Here is a 22,678-nt window from a genome sequence, read left to right on the forward strand (position 1 = left end):
TAATGCATCTTCAGGGCTTCTTTGCCAAATACGTACCTTTCCATCAACGAATGCTACCTTGAAGCCTTTATCTTCCATCGCAGAAATAGACACCAAGTTCTTCAAATCGGACACATACAATACTTGTTGTAGATGAATGGTCTAACCTTGATTCAGGTGAAGAGTGACAGTACTTATCCCTTTCACGGGGTAGGTGGCATTATCTCCAAGTATGATCTTCAAATTAGTCTTCTTTTCAACGAAATTTGAGAGGTCCTCTTTGTATCCAATGAAGTGCCTTGAGGCTCCATTATCAATCAACCAATGATTCAACGTATCTGGAGGAGAGGCAGTAGATAAAGTGGAAATAAGATAAAACTCATATTGTTTTTCTACAACATTACTTTCATCATACTTGACAATTTCTTGTCCTTTTGGGAGGTCGACCATTTCCATTTCGAATAGCGGCAGCATTCCTCTTTCCTTCTTTGTTGAACCTGTTGTTCTTTTGATTGCGATTGCTTTTGAAATTGTTGTGGTTGTTGTTGTCGTCATCCCTTGGAGAATTCTTCTTGTGAGGGCACCCTCTAGCATAGTGGCCGAACCTGTTGCAGTTGTAGTACCTTCCTTGAATCCCTTCTTGTATCCTTGACCCTGTTTCCTTGGACCAAAATTATTCTTCGTTTTTGCATGAGTAGAGAAAGCAGTAGGTTCATTTCCATTTGAGGGCTTGTCTCTCTCCATCATCCTAATCTCTTCTTGAGTGCATCTAGCCAATAACTCATCGAAACCAAGTATCTTATCATTGTTGATAATAGTGGTGACAAATACATCCCGAGGTCTTGTAAGATCTCCAAGTGCAATGAAGTGAGCTCCCTATCAACAATAACTTCTCCAATGGATAGTAGATCATTCTTGATTTGAGTTATTCTCATGAAGTAGGATTGGATAGACGCCCCTTTATTCATCTTGATATCCTTCAACTTGTTTTTGATAAAGAGGATTTGATTTGCATTGTTCACTTTGAACATCCCAACCAGCTTATCATATATTTCTTTAGAAGTTCCCAAATCAGAAACATAGGCAACAAAATGCTTTTTAATGGAGTCAATGATAATTTTCTTAGCTTTGATTTCACCTTTCTTATACTTTGTCTTAACAACAACAAGTACAATTGAAGGAGGCTCCACCATTTTTCCCTGCACATAGTGCATTGCATCATGCTCTTCCAAAGTCAAGTCCAAAGTCATTTTCCATGCATGATAGTCAGATTTGTCATCAAGCTTGTCCTTAGTTTTGAAGTAAGATGTAGATGCCATGGAGACTTGTCCAATAGTCTTTGTTCAACAGATCTCTCTTAGTGATTGCTTTTCTCTCTCTTGCTTGGGTTTTGTCTTCACTTGGGCTATGATACCATGTCAATTTTAGTTAACAATGGTATGTTCTATGCTTAGCACAATTACTTCAATGTACTTTTAGCAGCCCAATGATAGTTTCCAATAGCAATCACATTAATCATAAATCCCATTGATAGTAACTATAGATAGGACATGAATAGTGAAATGCAAAAAACCGGCGAAGACAAGAGAACACCAGATTTGGCTAATGCTAAGGAAAATCCCCAAGATGAGGAAAACCCTTTGATCAATTCTTCTTATTATTATATCAAATGTTTAGCAGAGAGAGAGTATACAATAAAGTCAAAATTGACTTGCCAAATGATGATTAAAGCAACCCTGTCAAATGTGAAATTTTTTGTAGCACTCAATAGCCCTAACCAAAAAGTCAACGTTGGTGAAAGCAACAACAAATTGTCCTCTAAGCAGCTCAGTCATACCCAGTCAAACTCGGCCTTCTAAGGTGGTCAAAGTCAACCCAAAACAATCATGAAAACAACGATCAAACATGGTCAAACTCTGCAGTCAATTCTGCGGTCAACCTTGCAATTGGTCTGCGGTCAAAGTCAACATAATGCCTCAATTTCTGTGCCAATATATGCTTCTTTGCAAAAATGAAATTCTGACCCAACAATCACAATCAAATGTGGTCCAAACACCCTTGGTCAACGTTGGTCAAACTTGCAACAGACTCTGAAATTTTGGCTCTGTAATTTGTCCTGTGATTTGTCCTTCTATTGCCACCTAGCTTACACAATACGGGGAAACGAGTACGAGTTTCTGAAACGAGAACGGGTACGAAACGTGGTCCCCCCAAATTTTGGAAACGGGGAAACGCAATCTATATATATATATTAGGACATTTAAGAAATATGTGCAATCATAAAGCATACATGATACATTCTAATTTATTACATTATGATTAAGTTGTCAATTGTCAATGTATAAACTATAAGTCTCTAAATTTACATCACATTTACTCATGAATGATCACATAATGAAAATAACAATATCCAAAATCAGCCACGAGAAATTTCTAATTTCTTGTCTCGTGCTTGATTGGGAGTCTCCTACATAGTCGAACGACCTTAGTGCTCTTGATTAAATACAAGTTCCATACTCTAGTACCCTAGGTGCTCTTGATTATTGGGAGTCTCCCCTGCATAGAAGGCTTGGTTCTCTTGATTAAATACAAGTTCCATACCCTAGTACATGACAAAATCCAATGGAAACTTTGCAGTCCCCCCAATCCTGAAATCCTGAAAAACAGATATGTCTGCTGGATTTTGAGTGAGATCTAAAATTCTACTTTCTCCATATGAAATCCAATGAGGGCGAAACCACTCTCAAACATCCTGAGTCATTTCATGGTAATGTTAAAAATTTAAGTAAAAGCAACATTCTATTTGAAAATGAAAGATAAAAGAGAATGTTGCTTTTACTTTAAGAATTTAACATTACCATGAACTGCATATCAACACTAGGGCCATAAGCTTGAACATTAGGTTGCCCCACTCAAAAAAATTCTCTTTCTTATAACTTGAGAGACGCATCTAGAAGCATCCAGAAGATATTTTATTCGCCGAATAAAAAATTAGAAGCGAAAAATTAAAAATAAAATAAAAAAAAACACCAAGTGTTAACTAGAAACTCCGCCATACGGCCTGGAAACTCATTTTCGGCCGTACTGGCCACGTTTCCCTAGCGTGAAACGAGTCAGTATGGCCGGAAATGCGTTTCTAGGCCGTACGGTACGAGTTTCCTTGTTTCTGTTTCGTTTCCGGCCGGAAACGAACCCCTGGGCAACGTTTCCTGCAACTTAGGTTGCCAAACGTGTGAGGAAAAGAGTGTTAGTTTTTATAGCACCGAATGTGTTCTAGCCTTGAAATTTTGTGGAGAGGCTAGAATACATGAGATCTCCAAAACCTATAAATCCTTTCTGGAAATTCTGCCTAAAAACAACTTAATTAGATTATTAACTAGTTTTTAAATTTTCCTAAGTCCAAACTTTGGGAATATGGTTGATTAATTAGTATTAATTAATTCAAGGTGAGAATCATCTAGAAATTCACATAGATCAATCCAGAGATGATCCTAGCCATCAATTATGTTTTAAGCTTGGCCGTTGGTGCTCCAACATAGGATTATAAGAGGAGGTCGATGTGGTGATGGAGAATACACTTGAGAAGTTCAATTTCCTTGGCAAATCGATTTCCTGAGTAGCAGTAGTCAGTTGTCGGAGAGAGAGTTAGTGAGATTGAAGCAGTGAGAGAGTGCACAAACAATGAAGCCTAAGGAAGGATTCCAGATCCGGTGAGTGCATTTGCAGAGAGGCAAAGAAGCCACAGTGAGGCTGATGCAGAGCAACGTAGTAGTTTCTAGAGGCAATTTCAAATTTGCTAGGGAAAAGCAGAGTTTCAGTGCAGAGGCCGGGTAGAGGTTCCAGAGGCTAGGAGAGACATTTTCCCAGACAACAACAGACCAAACAGCTTGAAGAGACGCTGGTTCGAACTGAGTGCAGAAGTGACTGCGCTAGGGTGACGCAGTAGTTGCGCAGAGCCAGTTTGGATGACTCAACTTGAGCTGAGGTCAGAGCCCATATTTCCTTGTGGAGTGAGGAAATTCATCACTAGATTTTTCTTGCCAGTATTTCTCTGTAGGATTGATAGTCTCAACATCTAGTTGTACTTAGATTATTTCACTGTTGCTTAATATTAAAACCCTCAGCTGCTGCACTAGTTTTCCCAAGTTGGGGTTTTTTCCAGGGACATTGGCCCAAAAATAACTGTGATTTTATGTGTGTGCTATTATTTCTTCCAGTGTTTATTTCTTCCACAATTTATTTGTGTAGGTTGTAGTGTGATTGATTTAGTATTTGCTGTAGCAAACAGTAAATAAATTGTTAAAAATTAATTTAACGGTTAGGAGAATTATTTCCAATTGCTGCAATAAGATTTGGGTTTCTGAATTTTCACAATGAGATGCCCAATACGCTGTACGAACCAATCAGATGAGGATAGAGAAGAATGTGTGAGATGAGATGATGCCAAATGAGGTTGGAGGTCTCTCTTATTTATACAAGTTGTTGAGGGTGAAGTGACATGTCTCTTGGGCTTCATGAGCCTACATGATGATGTGGCCGACCTTGACAATTTGTACATGTGAGGGCATAAATTCAAAAACACATTTCTGCTTATCCAAATTTGATGATTTTTAGGTCGATTTTGATCCTCTTGAAAAGAGGAATTCAATGCGATAATCATCTCCATCAAATGAGCCGTCCAAAGTGGAATTTGGCCCCAGTTGCCATTTTAACATTTTCTCTTGCCATGTCTTTTCCTTCACGCTAAAAATATGGATTTGGGAAGTCTATTGTAGTAAAAAACAAAAACAAGAACAACAAAACCTTGGACCAAACACTGAACATCATGTCCACTGCCAAACTAATGAGACAAAGGCAAACACCACCAATTTGTTCCCTGTAGAAATAGTACAATGTTAGTGTAGATCAAAGAAAGTTGCTTACCATGAGAAGATACAATCTCCATCTTATGTCAAATAAAGGACAAATGCTCATCCATTGTTTACTACATGTTGGTTGCTCCCCATGGTTCTCCCTGTGTGGGTGAAGTAAATATTGCGGAAAGATGAGAGAATGATTGGGAAGGAGGGGAAGAACATAGATCAATGGTTTGGACTTGCTTGCTAAACCTTGCTCAATTGTGGACCTAGCGCATTCCTCATGTATATTCAACAAGAAAAGGCTGTGATCCGAAATAAGACAAAGGGCCTTTAGGATTCCCCTTGAGCAATAGGGGAGAGGGATTTGATAGGGTTTGAAGGAGATCGAACCTTTGGGAATGGAGAGAGGACACAACTACGCTTAATTATGGCATAGTGTTGATAGCATCTAAGCAAAGGCAGGAAGTCCTTTATCTCCCTCAAGGTAGTTGAGTTATTTTCATGTTAATAAGAGAGTTGTCACAATATGTATGAAGAACCATATTTGCTAATATGAATATTATTAATACATAATAAGATGTGTGTACGTGATATATGCTTATCATAATTAAGTCTATTATATACATCTTTATTTCCATACCAATACATTTTGGGATCGGTATTACATGTGCATAAATTGTCATAGGAGAAATATCAAGGGAATCACACCAAGTCTATACCCATAAGACTTGTGTTGAGGTGAACCTTCTCTGAGCAATTATTGACATAGATAGGATAGTACAAATGCAATAACAAACTAATGGGAACAAAGTGGAGAGCATTGAACTAAACCCACTCGAATAAATGGTCAAATTGCTCAAAGAGATTGACTTGAGTTTCTCTATTATCTATGAGCTATAACCAATGAGCAACATCCACCATTATCTATGTGATAAGATTGGTTATTTGTTAAATTATGGTATGTTCTATGCTTAGAGCAGTTTACTTCTTTTCTTCTTATTAGCCACAGATTAGCAATCACATATACATTAAGTAAAGTGCAGATAGAACATTAAACAATCAACAAAAAAAAAGCCAAGACAAGAGACACAAGGTGTGGTGGCTAGCCAGGGACAAACCCCAATGCTTGGAAACCCTTTGATCAAATCTTCTTTTATCTTCAATAGTTCAGCATAGAGAAATAATACAAAATTAGAATTCTGTAATTTTATATCAGCAACAACAAACCCTAGATCAACAAAGTCAAACTTGGTCAAACAAGTTGAAATTGACCTCCAATATGCTTGGTCAATTTCCGGTCAACTAGCCCTCGAACAACCTGAAGAAACAACACTTGAATAGCCCTGAAAACACAGTCAAACTGTTGTTGACTGAAGTCAACTTGCTGCTCAAAACTAGGGCAGTCAACGTTGGTCAACCCTGTAGACGGATTGCCTCGATTTTTGTGCCAAAATCTGCGGCCTGCCTAGGAGAGGCAGCCACACCAAAACCGCACCCTTGATGAGTCAACTCTTGGTCAACGCAGGTCAAAGAGACCTTCAATAGTGTCAGCATCCTCCTTTCAACGTCCTCCTTGCCCTAATGCATCCTCCTCCTTTCCATGTGTGAGCAGCTCCTTGTATAACCCAAAGCTAAAGAGAGAGAGAGAAGAATGAGTGAGATGAGATGATGAGAAAATGAATCAACCTCTCTTGTATTTATATGATTCACTGGGCATGTGTGCCACACTTTTCACTGCTGGCCGACCTTGACAATTTGTCAAGTAAATACATATAAATTCATATCTCCATAAATACTTGTCGGAATCGGATGATCTTTAGATCAATCCTACACCTCTCGACCAGAGGAATCTAGGGAAAATATCAGCTGCCATAAATGAGGTGACCCACATGGAGTTTGGCCCTAGTTGCCAATTTTAACACTCCCTCTCAACTAGGGAGAACTCCATCTGCAATTTGTCTGACCGTCGCTACTATCCCAACCATCAAATGCACTGCCCTGCACTGCTTGGCACTGCTTTGCTCTGCTCGAATTATGAAGAAGAAGAAATGATCGAGGATGTATCATACCATCCTCAACTGACCTGAAGTCAGTCTCAGAGTGTGTGACACCACTTTCACTGATCCCAGATCAGTATCATTGATCCTAGATCAATGGAGGTCATCCTAGCATAGGTAGTATGGTAGATACAACGATGCGTCCATCGATAGTACTACTAATGGTCCCTAACCCCATTTCCCTACTCATTGATAAGATGAGAGGTACTTCCCATGAGTCCCAGACTGCATGGGTAGGATGCCTCGACAGGAGAACTAATCATCTTGTCCGCAGGAGAATGAATCATCTTGTCCAACAATCGCCACAGGAGAACTAATCATCCTGTTCCACAGTCGCCATGGAGAACTAATCATCCTGGCCCACAAGAGAACTAATCATCCTGTTCCATAGTCGCCATGGAGAACTAATCATCCTGGCCCACAGGAGAACTAATCATCTTGTCCTACAGTCGCCACGGGGTGTCACAGGGGAAGGTTGAACCTTTCACCCTGTACATAGTGCACCACCAGGGGATGGTGAGTCACCCTGTGGTTGCATGTCACTCCAAGAAGTACCCTGTGCCCCCTAGAGCTCCCAGAGCTCAATACATCATACTCGACCCTCATAAGAGGGTCTCTGAACGACACCAAGTCGTTCTCGGAAAGTCAAGAATTTGACCTTTCCCAGGGGCTTCGTCAAAATGTCGGCGACCTGTTCATTTGTACCGATATGTTGGAGCCTTATTTCTCCCCGCTGCACCATATCTCGAATATAGTGGTACCTGATATCGATATGCTTGGAGCGATCATGAAATACGAGATTCTCTGATAAACGAAGCCCGCTCTGGTTGTCACACAGGATCATGGTGGTATCCAATGTAAATCCAAACAGCGCACTGAAGAGCTTTCGCAACCAGACCAGCTCACAAGAGGCCATACTAGCAGCAATATACTCTGCCTCAGCGGTGCTCAAAGCCACCGACTTCTGCTTCCTACTCATCCAGGATATCGAGGCAGATCCCAAAGAGAAATAGTACCCAAAAGTGCTCTTTCGGTCCACGACACTGCTTGCCTAATCAGCATCGGTATATCCATGTAGTCTCACATCTCCGACAGTGTATCTCAACCGATGAGTGATTGTGCCACGAAGATATCTCAACAGATTCTTGACACCAATCCAATGTGAGTGGTGAGGCTCAACCATATGTTGACTCAACGTGTTGACTGCAAAACATATCTCCGGACGAGAGTTCACCAAGAACATCAATGCTCTAATGAGTTGACGAGACTCCGTAGCATTTCGTAAAACAGGTTTGGCAGCACTACCGCTTAACTTCTTGAAGTCAAGCTCCATCGAGGTAGTCACGGGCTTACAATCCACCATACCGAATCTCTCCAATATCTTCACCACATATTTTCCTTGAGATAGGAAAATCTCCCTTGGCTTCTGCCAGACTTCTAGTCCTAGGAAATAGTGCATCAGTCCTAGGTCCTTTATTTCAAATTCAGAAGCCAACTCCCTCTTACATCTGTGAATGAGAGGGTCTGCACCTGTTAGAAAGAGGTCATCAATGTACAACACCAGTATGAGAGGTTTGTCATCTTCAACCTTAAAGTAAAGGTTAGGGTCGGCTTCACTCCTAGTGAATCCCAACTTCATCAAGTAGCTATCGATCCTCTCATACCACGCTCGGGGTGCTTGCTTCAGCCTATAGAGGGCCTTCTTCAACCTGCACACATGAGATTCTCGATCATGAATCTCAAATCCTTCGAGTTGCTCCACATAGACCTCCTCTTTGATCGAACCATGCAAGAACGCGGTCTTGATATCCATCTGATGTAGGTTCCATCCTTGCGAAGCAGCAAGGGCTATGATCGAGCAGATGGTGGTGTATCGGGCAACATGTGCAAATATCTTGTCATAGTCTATACCTTTCTTCTGAGAGAAGCCACTAGCGACAAAACGAGCCTTATACTTTTCCTCACTTCCATCAACTGCATGCTTTGTCTTGTAAAGCCATTTCGAAGTGACAACCACTTTGTCCTGGGGTCTGGGGACCACATCCCAGACATCGTTTTTCATGATGGACTTATATTCCTCAGTCATAGCATCCTTCCATACTTGATGCTTGACAGCTTTTGTGAATGACGAAGGCTCATTTTGGATGATCGTGTTCATGATGGTCAAGTATCCCTGATACCTGGTCGGCTTCTTACTTTCTCGAAAGGTTCCCCTCGGTGCAATGTGCCCTTCAACATCATCAAGTGTCCCCTTAAGCTATGAAGGCCTCTTCCTAGAAGAGGAAGTCTCTTGCAGAGTGGGATCAATAGGATCTATAGGTTCTTCCACATCGTGCATCGTCTCATCTTCCTTTTCCTTGGGTTCCCTTGTGTCAGCTTCTTTAGATCCCCTTTGAGTAGGAAGACTATCAACTTTGCTAAGAGCCATATCTTCGTCAAGGTGACATCATGGCTAATCTCGATTTCCCTTTGAGCAGCCACATAGATTCTATAGCCCTTAGTGTTTTCGCTATAGCCCACGAAGATTCCTTTCTTTCCAGATGCACCCAATTTGTTCCTCTTCTCCTACGCACATGAAAATATACTGGACTTCCAAAAATTCTAAAATGAGATACGTTAGGTTTCTTACTAGTGAACATCTCTTTGGGAGTCTTGGAACCCAATGCTTGATGAGGGCATCGATTTTTCACATATACGGCGGTATTCGCAGCTTCGACCCATAGAAACTTCAGAAGTCTTTGATCGTGAAGCATAGCACGAACAACTTCCATAATCGTACGATTCCTCCATTCTGCCACACCATTCTGCTCAGGAGTATATTGTGTTGTAGTCTCCCTCTTAATGCTAGCCTCTTTGCAGAAGTCAGGGAACTCATTGGATTCATACTCAGTGCCATTATCAGTCCTTAAGATCTTGATCTTCTTTTCGGTTTGATTCTCGATCAAGGCTTTGAAGTGACGAAACCAAGTGAACACTTCATCCTTCTTTTTCAAGAAGTATATCCAAGTCTTGTGAGAATAATTATCTGTAAAAGTGAGGTAATATAAATATCCTCCCAAAGAGTTCACAGGTATCATACTAGATATGTCTGAGTGAATCAATTGCATTATATCGGAGGTCTTGCTTTGGCTTGAGGGGAATGGTCCCCTTTTGAGCTTTCCTTCGGCACATCCAGGACATACACCTTCTTGCTCTACTCGGAACTCAGACATCTCTGTCGCCATTTGTCTTGCATTGGGTAGAGCTTTATAATGAAGGTGAGCAAACCTCCAATGCCATAGTTCGGACTGAAGTGATGTGTCACAAGACATGACACCCAACGGACTTCCTTCGACCTGATATAATGAATAGACTCAAAACTCAAGAGTGAAAGCTTCCTTAAAATTCTTTTTCCATACACGTACCTTGCCATCGATGAAGGTTACCTTGTAGCCTTTGTCCTCCATTGCCGAAATGGACACCAGGTTCTTTTTGAGATCAGGTACATATAGGACTTCTTGCAAATGAATTGTATTACCCTGATTCAATTGAAGAGTGACATTCCCTACGCCTTTCATAGGATATTTTGCGTTGTCCCCAAGAACAATTTCCAGGTTGGTCTCCTTTTCTATCAGATTGAAGAGAGCTTCTTTGTAACCAGTGAAGTGCCTTGAGGCACCACTATCAATAAGCCAATTTCCCAGCGAGTCCGGGGGAGCAATAGTAGAGAGGGCACTGGTAGACAATATTCATCTTGCTTATTTTTAACAACATTACATTCATACCTGGAGTTTCATGCCTTCTTGAAGGGTTGTCCTCTTCCTTGATTTCCAACATTTCTTTTGCCTCTACCATTGGACCTGTCATTCCTTTGATTGCCTTGAGAGTGATTTTGGTCATCGTCATGGTGTGAGTCCCTTTTATTAGGGCACTCCCTCGCATAGTGGCCCATTTTGTTGCAATTTTAACATCGACCTTTTCTTCCACCCTTTGGTCCAGCCTTTCCTTTGGATTTAGCCCCAGAATTGTTTCTTCTTTTAGCATGAGAAGAAAAGGCAGGGGGATGGCCTTTAAGTGCAGGCATTTCTTGCTCTTCCATCCTTGTCTCTTTTTGAATACATCTAGCCATCAATTCCTCAAATCCTGGGATGGCATTATTGTTGAAAAGTGTAGTCCTGAATATATACCATTCAAGTGGCAGTCCTCCAAGAGTTGTGATAGTCATTTCCCTATCAGGATCTACTTCCCCAATAGATAGGAGATCATTCTTGATCTCGGTGATCCTTAAGAAATATGCTTGCATACTCTAATCTTTTCCCTTCTTAATTTCCTTTGGCTTATTTCTAAGGAACAGAACTTGATTTGCATCATTAACTTTAAATAAACTCACCAGTCTATCGTAGATTTCCTTGGAGGTTGTTAGCTCAGAAACATAGGTCACCAGGCGCTTGTCGATAGAGTCTTGGATGATCTTCCTTGCTTTAACTTCTCCCTTGGACCACTTGCTTTTGGCAACAGTAGATGCATTTGATGGAGGCGCAACAATATTGTCTCTCACATGGTCCAACACTTCCTGATCTTCTAAAGTCAGATCGAGCGACATCTTCCATCCGTGATAGTCAGATTCCTCACGGAGCTTGTCTTCAGCGGGGAAGAGTGTTGAGGACTCCATGAAGTTTTTAGGATAGCCTTGCCAACCTTCTCTTCGGCGATTGCTCTTGCTCTTGCTTGGGCTTTGTCTTCATGTCAGCTCTGATACCATGTTAAATTATGGTATGTCCTATGCTTAGAGCAGTTTACTTTTTTTCTTCTTATTAGCCATAGATTAGCAATCACATATACATTAAGTAAAGTGCAGATAGAACATTAAACGATCAACAGAAAACAAGCCAAGACAAGAGACACAAGGTGTGGCGGCTAGCCAGGGACAGACCCCAATGTGGGGAAACCCTTTGAACAAATCTTCTTTTATCTTCAATAGTTCAGCAGAGAGTAATAGTACAACATTAGAATTCTGTAATTTTATATCAGCAGCAGCAAACCCTAGATCTGCAAAGTCAAACTTGGTCAAACGAGTTGAAATTGACCTCCAATATGCTTAGTCAATTTGTGGTAAACTAGCCCTCGAACAGCCTGAAGAAACAGCCCTTGAACATCCCCAAAAACACAGTCAAACTGTTGTTGACTGAAGTCAACCTGCTGCCCAAAACTAGGGCAGTCAACGCTGGTCAAACTTGTGGATGGATTGCCTCGATTTTTGTGCCAAATTCTGTGGCCTGCCTAGGAGAGGCAGCCACACCAAAACTGCACCCTTGATGAGTCAACGCTTGGTCGACGTAGGTCAAAGAGACCTTCAGCAGTTTCAGTGTCCTCCTTTCAGGGTCCTCCTTCTTCCCACGTGTGAGGTGCTCTTTGTATAACCCAAAGCTAAGGAGAGAGAGAGAAGAATGAGTGAGATGAGATGATGAGAAAATGAATCAACCTCTCTTGTATTTATATGATTCACTGGGCACGTATGCCACACTTTTAACTGCTGGCCGACCTTGACAATTTGTCAAATAAATACAAATAAATTCATATTTCCATAAATACTTGTCGGAATTGGATGATCTTTAGATCAATCCTACACCTTTCGACAAGAGGAATCTAGGAAAAATATCAGCTGCCATAAATGAGGTGACCCACATGGAATTTGGCCCTAGTTGCCAATTTTAACATTATTAGACTAGGTCGTACTATGGATGGTGGGTCTAATGAAAGGGGACTTGGTTGAAATGTACTAAGATAAAAGTGGTTGGATAACTCACCTGACTATCAGTTAGGACTGGAATTGAAATGAGTTAGATCTAATCTATGATATTGAATTTGGGGTCTTGATCTATGCTCGCATCGCACTCTAGAGTTTAAAGTTTAAACCCTTATTCTCATCTGAAGGACTAGGGAATAATGCTGTGATTGGGACTGGTGTCATATTCCAGTACAGTTGTTTATCCTAATTCTAAAATCACATATAAACTTCCTTTAGTTTGCGTTGAAAATGGGTTACAACTTACAGTTAAGATGCTATGGAACGGCCTTGCATCTGAGATGCCTTGTTGCATGATACAAATCAGTTACGTTAACATATGATAGCTGTTCATAACAAAATCCTATAAATATATGGAGATGTAACTGAGTAAATTTATGAGGAAACTCAGTTTGACATGACTGTCTATGGGAAGAAACCTTGTTACTTGGAAAACTAAGGTATTTTTATTCTTTGATAAACTGCTTACTTATAATTTAATATATATTTCCAATTAGCTTTCTCATAATAACATTAAAATCGCTCATATGGATGTCATTGCTACTAAAATTTTCCGCTCAAAGTTGGTTTCTTGTGACTGTCTGCAGGAACAATGTCTTATTACTTGAAAAAGCAGATCTGTGCCTATTCCTCTATAATTGATGTTTATCTCAAGTACCAAGGTTCTATAATGATTAGTTATAGTTTAATATATGATAACTAGCTTTAGTTTTGTATATTAACATTTTCTGAAAGCTATAAATATCAATGTTACCAGACTCAGAATCGGCAATAAATCGGTGAGGCAAAAGAGCGAAGAGTTTTAATCGGATCGGGGAAAAATCGGGAAAAAATTGGTGAATTCAATAATTTAAGATATACACATATATTGAATTAAAAAAAACATTTTTCATTGATATTCAATAAAGCCATGTCCAAACAATGCATAATATCAATAGATGTCCAAAATATCATGAATGAATAACTATCTCATATATGAATAACCCTTTGCCATGGTCTGCCTCTTCATCTAGTCTTGATGATGAACCACACTTATTGGTTCGAAATGCGTCGGCCAAAAATTTCTCGTATGTGATTTCTACCGAAAGACTTTGCTTATCTCATATATGTTATGAGTCCAAACATGATCCAAAGTACTAGGTCTTGACTCCTAATCTGTGACTACTTTGAACCAGAAGCATCTGCTTCTAAAAGATAATAAAATAATGCATACTAATTAGTAAAAAAACAGTAACTGAAATCTCTTGATTGCTGCGAAAATGATACGATAATGGTTTGCTACTGAAATCTCTGACCAAGCACACGCTGAAACTACAATGGAGCACACTATGCCTCTATTACACTACGACTCTATTACGTGGAGTAAATTGAAACTGAAACCATGCCTCTATTACCTTCTCGACGTATGAGTTATAGGCCTCAGCAGTGAGAAAAGTCAATTACAGACCGACTTTTAATTTTTAACCTAACTAAACTACGCAACAAAAAATGCAGGAACCCTAAAAGTTAAAACCCGTGCCCCTCGAGTTGAGGGTTGAAAATCACCTCAGTCACCTAAATCTCAATTAATCGGTGAGTCGCAAGTGAAACTCACGTTGACCACGAGTCAAACACGGTCAACGCAAGTTTGACTCACCCATAGTTGAATCGGATCGTTTGAGGGAAGAGCAGAGTTTGACTCGTGATTAATCGCGAGTGATCGGAGATTCATGTTTCACTGATAAATATACTATCTCCCAGCTTAGTTAATAACATGTGTGTTAAGAATGCTTTGCATTGTCAGTATTAGCGAAGTGATCTGCTGATAGTTGAGATTATCTTAGTGGCGTTTTCTTAAAGCACCTTGCTAAATGCTTTAAGTCAAGCATTGGATTTAATATTTATTTTTACAGGCTTTGTAATAGATGGTTGTGCAAGTATAACTTTTACATTCTTCATCTAAATTTATGCCTGTCCAGAGTGGCTTCAGGTTTGCTAAGTGCAAAATTTAAGCAAATCGAGCGGAGTGAATATTTCTTTGAGTATACAGGTTAACTGTATGGTTTTTGGTCAAAGGGATAACGTTGATACCAAAATATTGGGAACATACTAATAATCCGAGTCCTAGCTGGAAAAGCTCGCAAAAAAGTATCATAACAAAGTGTCACAATTAAATATCGTCATGTCAAAACAGTTATGCTACACATAGAGATACCAATTCAGTCTGCATTTTTAGAAGTTTTTGAGAATAGTATACATATATTGAAGCTTAAAAAAGAGTAATTTGTATTTGTTGTTTATATGGTTGGCATCTATTTCATCTTTCTGAGTTTTTTCTCCTTTTTTGTAGTTTGTTGCAGTGCTCAATTCAAAGAAAGCAAAGCTTCGAGAACTAAGGGAGAAATGCTTGCATTCAGAACCGGCGAAAAAAAATGTTCAAGAAGATGCAAGTGACTTCTCTGAGGAAGAAACGGACAGGGAAAGTGACCAAAATGATAATGATGAAAGTAGTGCTGGTCCTACAAACAGTGATTCAAAGGATTCTGAAGTTGCAAAATTAAACAAGAAGCCTCTGAAGAGCACTGGTGGAGTTTCTCCAGGACAATCAAATAAGCTAGCAGAAAGCCGATTAGAAAAACAAAATCCAATAGAGGAAAAACAAAACATAATTAGTAAACCAACGGATCCAGATGCAACACAAGTGTTAGATGATGCAGAGATATCCAAGGATTCTGATCATGGGGAAGCTTCAGCATCTGCTGCAGGCCTGCTTGCCGTACCAGAGTACACAAGTGCGCCAAAGAAAAGACGACGACGTTGATGTACACTACTGCCTTCTCCTTTTTATTATTTCTTTTGTACTATGAATGCAGAACTAATAAGCCCCTTTCAGCTTTTACCATGCAGAATTAATAAGCCCCTTTTTTCTTTTGTCAATGGATGTTATCCTGGGTGGTTGGGAGGGTTTAATGATAACCTCCCCACCCGGGTTCCAGTCTCATAAAAGACATGATATGTTGCCTGTCAGATGATGCAACCATGATGTAAATGAACGGATATATGTACCGTGCTTCTTCCAGGGGGTCACACCCCTTTTTAAAAATGAATGGAAAGGTGTTAAGCCTTTTTTCTCCCTTTTAACGAGACAGAGAGTTAAATTTCATCCAAACCTGATCTAGAGTGTAGGCAAAGGTTCCAAGAAAAATGTTACTTAAAATCACATTATGTTAATCACATTTCAAAAATGAATGGAAAGGTGTTAAGCCTTTTTTCTCCCTTTTAACGAGACACAGAGAAAGTTAAATTTCATCCAAACCTGATCTAGAGTGTAGGCAAAGATTCCAAGAAAAATGTTACTTAAAATCACATTTCTTATTGTCATAGGGATGAAGAAAGCAAACTGTATTGTACTGGGTATTGTACAAAGCATTGAGCTGGATATGGTTGAAAAGTAAAGGAGGAATCAAACTAGATTTAGTTGCAAGTAGCAATCCAGAAAATTATCTTAGGTTAAAACGAGTCATTCCACATGTTGCTTGTTGAATAGGGCAGGGCTTCGTACCATACATTTATTTGGATTCTAAATGTCATTTTAATTAAAGAAAAATGATGTGCTTTTAGTGATGGGTGATTTGTAAGTTATTATGGCAATAAATTCAAACCAGTTAAGGAAACCTATAGGGCAAATAAGTTGTTTGATTTTGTAAGAGATTAGGTTAATTGTAAAATACTTTATTGTATTCAGTTCGAATGTACGCGTTTGCACTTGGAGGGAAAAATTGCTATTATCTGAATCAATCTCCCTGCAAATCCCATGTCAAAGAATGTATATCTTTCCAAAAGGTTGCAGAGGCAGTGGAATGGCCAGGGGTCTAGATGGTCAGTAGACAACCACAATAACCACAATAATGTACAATTAATTTGTAACAACTAACAACTATTCGGATCACATGTATATACATTATGGATCACAAAAGTCTTAGATCTAAAACTATTATGATTTTGGTTTGCTGGTCCTTTGTAGTCAACAACAATAATGTTCAAATTTGTAACAACTATCAGTTTTGGGGTTTCCACTTAACTATTGTTCATCTTCATTGTTAACAGCATTAAAATCTTGCATTGCAAGTGGTGGGCATCTCATAAGCGTTGAGAAAATGGAAACAAAACCCTTTTAGCTATGAATGTCACTTGTTACAATCGCAGAACAGGAATATGGTCTGTAACACTGTAAAAGTGGCATCCTACATGAGGTTAAAAAGGAAACTTGTTCCTAATTAGTAAGTGCAAGTAACAGTTGGTGGTTCTATTTCTTTTTCAGTAACATTGCGTCAAAGCCTGGAGAGAAACATTCTGCATGCCTCCACGGTATGTAATGAGTTGTACGTATCATATATTTGTAAAATGAGTTGAATTGTTTATGTATAGCTTTCATAACCAGTGTGTGTCTATGAAATGAGTTTAATTATTTTTATGTTTGTGTATTTTCAGTTGATTTGAATAAATCTTACTTTCATTTCTTGGAAGGGTGAGCGGTGGATTGTGTCCATTTTCATATTTCAGATGTGTCTTGGGAGGGTGGTTGGTGAAGGTGTATTTGTATTAATTTTTTTATAATATGATGTTGTTTTATGATAACTCGAGAGGATGCGTGAATTTGTATTAACTTTTTTTTTTTCTAGAGAAGATGAGAGATGGGTGGTGGGAAGGTGGAGGTATGTATTTGTATGGAAAATTTGATGAAATAATATTTTAAGATCATTTGTTTTGTAGTATCATTAAATATAGGAAAAAAATGAAAAAATAAAAAGAATAAATGCTAATCTTTTTCAAGTTACATTAACATTTTTTTAAAATTTTGGTTTAAAAATTATTATCAAAAATATATTATGAATGTTAATTTTTTTCCAAGTCTTATTAACATATCTTTTTAGTAAATTAGTTTAATAATTATTGTTATTATTTTTAGTAATTTAGTTTAATAATTACAGTTAATTATAGATATAGCACTAGTATATGGGATATGGATAACAAACTTGGTTTTAGAATAATTAATGATGGGATATGGATAACAAACTTGGTTTTAGAATAATTAATGATTTTTTTAATTAAAATAAATTATGAAGAATTTATAAAATTTAGTAGGATTTTATTTTTTTTTATAATTTTTTTATTCGTATTAAAAGAAAGAGAGGATGTAATGCTTTTCTTTATTTATTTTTAAAATTTAAAAGAGAGTTATTAATATATCTGTAATTATGCGAATTTTGAAGAATAAAAAATGTAATGATAATTTCGAATAATGAGTAAATTTAAACTTTAAATTATTTAGTTTGTTTTATTTATTTATAAAAATGAAAAAAAATATTAATATAAGCTTTACATTATTATTATTTGCAATAATAATGTTGGACATTTGTTTATAGTAGGGGTTTATTTTTACTTTATTGAATGAAACTTTTTACTTTTGCTATAGATAATTTCATGGAAAAACTTGAAAACTTTATTGATTGTAAGTTAAATATTGGATAATAAAAGTTATTAAATTGTAAATTGATTTTTCTCAATGGTTGTGACATTTCCAATAAAATAATTTCCTTCAACTCCCTCAAAAAAATTATGTCCTTGAATTAGACAACTTTGTAAAACAAAATAGAGGTTAGGAATGGAAAATCAAAATATAAAATTGAAATTTTCTCTACTCAAACAATTAGTGTTTTTTGTTCTAGCTTATAATGGCTTAGCAAGTATATTGTCTTACACATTACTTCCCCAAGTAAACCACATGACAAAACATAAAACAAAAGATGAGATAAATATTGGATTTTAGAGCCATTATGAGCACTTGTACGCATAAGTTCCCTTGGCTTGTTTTTGATCCAAAATGGATTTAGAATAGACTTCTAAATCTAAAAATCTTTCTCACAGAGGAAAATGAAAGTCAAATGATGCTTTTGGAAATAGTCTCATTGCATAGATCTCTTCATTCTGAATCTAACGCAATTTGAATATGCTAAAATGGACTTTGGATGAAGAAGTTATTGTAAAAAGAAATTTGCCCAATGTCCTTAGAAAAGGAGCCATTTTTTTTATAAAAGTGGATTTAAGGGCTCCTTAAAGAAAATCGCATTGGAAAGATTCAAAGGGAGGACTTAACCAAAGGTGAAAGGACTCCTCGATAGCGATCTCTGATATATCACATCGGAGGAAGGCTTTCATGCGATATTGGAACCTTGGGCAGGGAATTAGCGATTGTGATGAGCGATTTGCGATTGCGATCGGTGGATCGACGATCGACACAGTCAAAGGGAAGTTGTATAGACCCTGGGCCGTTGCGACTTGCGATATGCGATACGTTGATAGCGCAATCGTTGATTGGGATCGCAGCAATACAAAGGGACCATGCCATTGCGACTTGCAATGAGAGATGATGCGATCGCATCCGGACTGTTGGATCGCGAGCTTGATCAGACGGTGGAGGATCAATGGTGGGATATCACATCGCTATTATGTTAAGTCCATGAACCGGAGCTCCTGCTTGTTGTGATTGCGATATGCGATCAGAGCCCGGACCCGATAGGGTTATAGACGCGATTTCATAAATTTTGAAATCCGGATTTACAGGATCTCTTTGTATTTTCCCGTGTATTGGTTTTTGGCCATGCGCAGTGCGATATGCGACATGCGATGGAAAGGCCAACCCGATAGGATTTTAAGCGTGATTACATATTATTTGAAGTCCGGTTAAATGGCTCATGATGTGTTTTTCATGCATTTCCTGTGTATTTCAGTTATGATGGCTATTACGGGATTAATGGCAGCAGGAAGGCAAAACGACCGGGCTTCCTGTGTCTGTCGGTTCATTTCAATGGTGAACTAATTCTTGACAGGAAACAGTCGATTCCACGCTTCAGAGGAACTGTAACTGCTGTGTATTAAATACACAGAGAACAGAATTGATAGGGATGAGCAGAGGCCAAAAGAAACATAGAGAGCCATAGAACTGCAGAGCTCGAGAAAGCTAGAGAAGCCACCAGAGGTTGGGGGCGATGGCAAAGGGGTGATTTCCTAGAGAGCTGAGCGCAAAAGAGTTGCAGAGTGCAGAAAGCTAGAGAGCCTTGAGCCGATGATTCGCAGAGTGCCACCAGAGGTTGTGAGGACAACGAAAGAGCCATCAGAGGTTGGAGGCTCGACAGAGGCATAACCACCAGAGGTTGGAGGCAGAGCCTCAGAGCCAAAGAGCTCAAAGCAGACTTCTAAGAGCCATGGAGCTGTAATGAAGTTCAGAACAACAAAGAGATCAAATGATCAAGCTGTTGTTGGTGTCTGATGTGTGCTGAAGACAAAAGAAGGAATTCCAGAGACATAAAAGAATTCTGAGGGAGTTGGTGCAAGCCAGGAGCTCAAGATAGCTCGGAGCGCTGATTGAAGGAATCTAGTCCAGAGAAGCCTAGGTCTGTCTTCAGAGTATGGACAACCAACGGGTTAAGATGGTATTCTGACGCAGGGTTACCCCCGCTTACACCCACAATATGCATGTACAATGCATAAGCACATTAGTCCCAAGTATTTTAACTCACCATCGAGTCAAAATCTTCAACCATCAATGGTTAAGGCCCCCTTAACAACTCAACGAAACCATTCATTACAATAGCCTAGTCTTTCATTTCCTTCTATCAGAACTCAATCACCCCTTATAAACCTTAGTTTAAGCCTTACCCACGCTTTAGGCCTTCATAGCATTGTTGCTGCATATATATAACAAACCCCTCTTTAAACCTTGGTTAATGCGGACTTAACCACAAAACCCTCTATCAGTGCTTTATTTCTATTATAAATAGAAATACACATAAACGACATAAACTTACATTTTCTGCGCTTTTAAAGCCTCTGCACAGTTCTCGAGGTTTCCCCTTTATCGTTGATCGTAATCGAGGTTCTCCGCGGTCACATTAACACACACCTCCTCCACATCCGATATGCGATTATACTGTCGGATTTCAAATACTATACAACTGCGCTTATAAACCTTCTCGGGTCCACTTCTTATCGCAATATTGCTATCGCATATATTGGAAATACACGAATTAACGCAAATACACAGAAAACAACGGGAGAACCCGCTACGAACACATAAACCGGATCTCAAATCTTATAAACCCGTATTCATATTTATCATCGGGTCCACTCCTTCAGACCTTTCCGCAGCGCTAACACCGATCTCTGATACCTCCGATCTCCGATCGGCGATATCGCTTAATCGCATATCGGCACATCGGCATTCCACTATTTCCAGCCCTTTACCTATTCCGGAATGCGATCACCGATCACTTCTGGACCGTCGATTTGGCTTCCGATCCGACGGTCCATGTTCCATCGCATCAAGCGCAATCACACTAATTCAAAGGCCGGTTTCGATATCGCATAAAGGGTTTTGCTGATGTGATTCAATCCTGGCCGTTGATCATAAAGATCCAACGGCTACAGTTCGCCGAGACTTCATTTCTTCGCTCTTTCGCTTCACTTAAGTATTACACCATTTTTTTAGGTTTCTATGGTTTCTGGGTTTCCAAAGGTTTCACCTTTCGCTCTTCTGTTGCTCAATTCTTTCCCGCTTGAGCTTAACTCCACATGCTCCTTTGATCGATGTCACTTTAGAGCATTTCTTGATCCTTCAAGTGGACTCAATGATCCATTACGATTCCTCTGAATCCTTCTTCTCCTCTGCGTAGTTCTACAGAACTCTGCCTGCAACCTTTGTTACAGAACCTACGATTTCACGCATAAATCAATCATTACATACTTATTTCACACATTACACAGTTCCGGGATAAACCTCTATATAAACAAGTATAAACAACTGATTACATATCGACACACTCTGTCTCTCAGGACTGATCTTCACTATCAGTGGCCTCCTTCCTTTTACTTTGCCCATAGGCTTACATTTATACTAGAAAGGTTCTGTTGAACTAATTTTGGTTCAAACGCTTAATCTACTGAATTGACTCCTAAATGTCCTCTAAGTCCCTAAGAATTCTCTCTAGTTCCTCGAATCATAAAACTACCTTAAGAGTTATAATTGACTTTTAATTCTTTTGTCATTATTAACCACTCATGTTCTCCTTAATTCGAGAGCACTTACAACATCCTCACATTATCTAATTAATCTTTATCTTATTCACTCAAAAGCCTAATTATTACATTAATTCACCACTTAGGAATCCAACTTCCTTAAAACATATGACCCGCTATTTCTACTAAAATACAATGATTTCCTCTTGGGTTGAATGCTCCTGCATTATATTCTAAGCCCATAGGTTCAGTTGTAAACCAATGGAGTTGAGTGTGGAACTTGTAAAAGAAGCATTACCATAATTCCAAAGAGCCTAGTTGAGTTGACTAGAGCTCATAGAGATGTAGCCGAAGATATCAAGGTGAACTCCTAATTAAACTTGTTGTTTTTATGGTTTGTTTATTTGCTGCATTTACTGTTATGTGTGTTTATATATCAGTTTAAGCAAATAAACTTAAGGCCATTAACAGTTAAAAACAAACACAAGCATACACCTATTTAAAGTTATTTTAATTTCGCAAACCAATATAAGCCTAGATCTTGGAAATTATTTAAGCTTTAGAGTGGGAGAGGTTCTTGTAAGCATGACAAGAAGCTTTTAGGTCCCCATTTCAGATCAGGTGGTATCAGAGCATCAGGATGATTAACCCCACCTTCAAAGAAGGTGATATCAGAGCTAAGTTATACCAGAGCAGGTTGTATCATGATGCAAGTGGTATCAGATCAGAATGCTTGATTGACAGAGCAATCTATTTGCTTGCTTAACTTGAAAGGTGTTTAAACAGTCAAGGATTGATTGTTTGATTGTTTGTAAACTGACTGTTGTTTGAGTTTGCAGAGGTGAAGGGAAAGCTATTGATAGCTAAGTCCAGGAGAGGACAAGAAGGAAGAAGGTCTGAAGGCATTCTTCTTATCTCGAAGGACCTCAGGGCAATCCTTGAAG

At 38.9% G+C, this 22,678-nt stretch overlaps 1 protein-coding gene across 2 annotated transcripts in view; it reads left to right on the plus strand.

The window, feature by feature from the left end:
* Positions 1 to 17,133, plus strand: part of LOC149183722 (DNA repair protein XRCC4-like) — a 193,686-nt gene extending 176,553 nt beyond the window's left edge. The window contains exons 5-6 of one of the 2 annotated variants that reach the window (XM_089417225.1): positions 15,010 to 15,481; positions 16,767 to 17,133. In XM_089417225.1, coding sequence (XP_089273351.1) covers positions 15,010 to 15,480 — 471 coding nt within the window. In that variant the 3' untranslated portion in view covers position 15,481; positions 16,767 to 17,133. Of the gene's footprint in view, positions 1 to 15,009; positions 15,935 to 16,766 lie in introns of those variants that run through there. The other variant, XM_089417227.1, reaches the window with a different exon arrangement.
* Positions 17,134 to 22,678: the final 5,545 nt, after the last annotated feature.

This window comes from Pinus tabuliformis, chromosome 3_2 (assembly GCF_031772625.1).
Source record: "Pinus tabuliformis cultivar Carrire ecotype Pingquan chromosome 3_2, CPIR1, whole genome shotgun sequence".
Classification (NCBI taxonomy): domain Eukaryota; kingdom Viridiplantae; phylum Streptophyta; class Pinopsida; order Pinales; family Pinaceae; genus Pinus; species Pinus tabuliformis.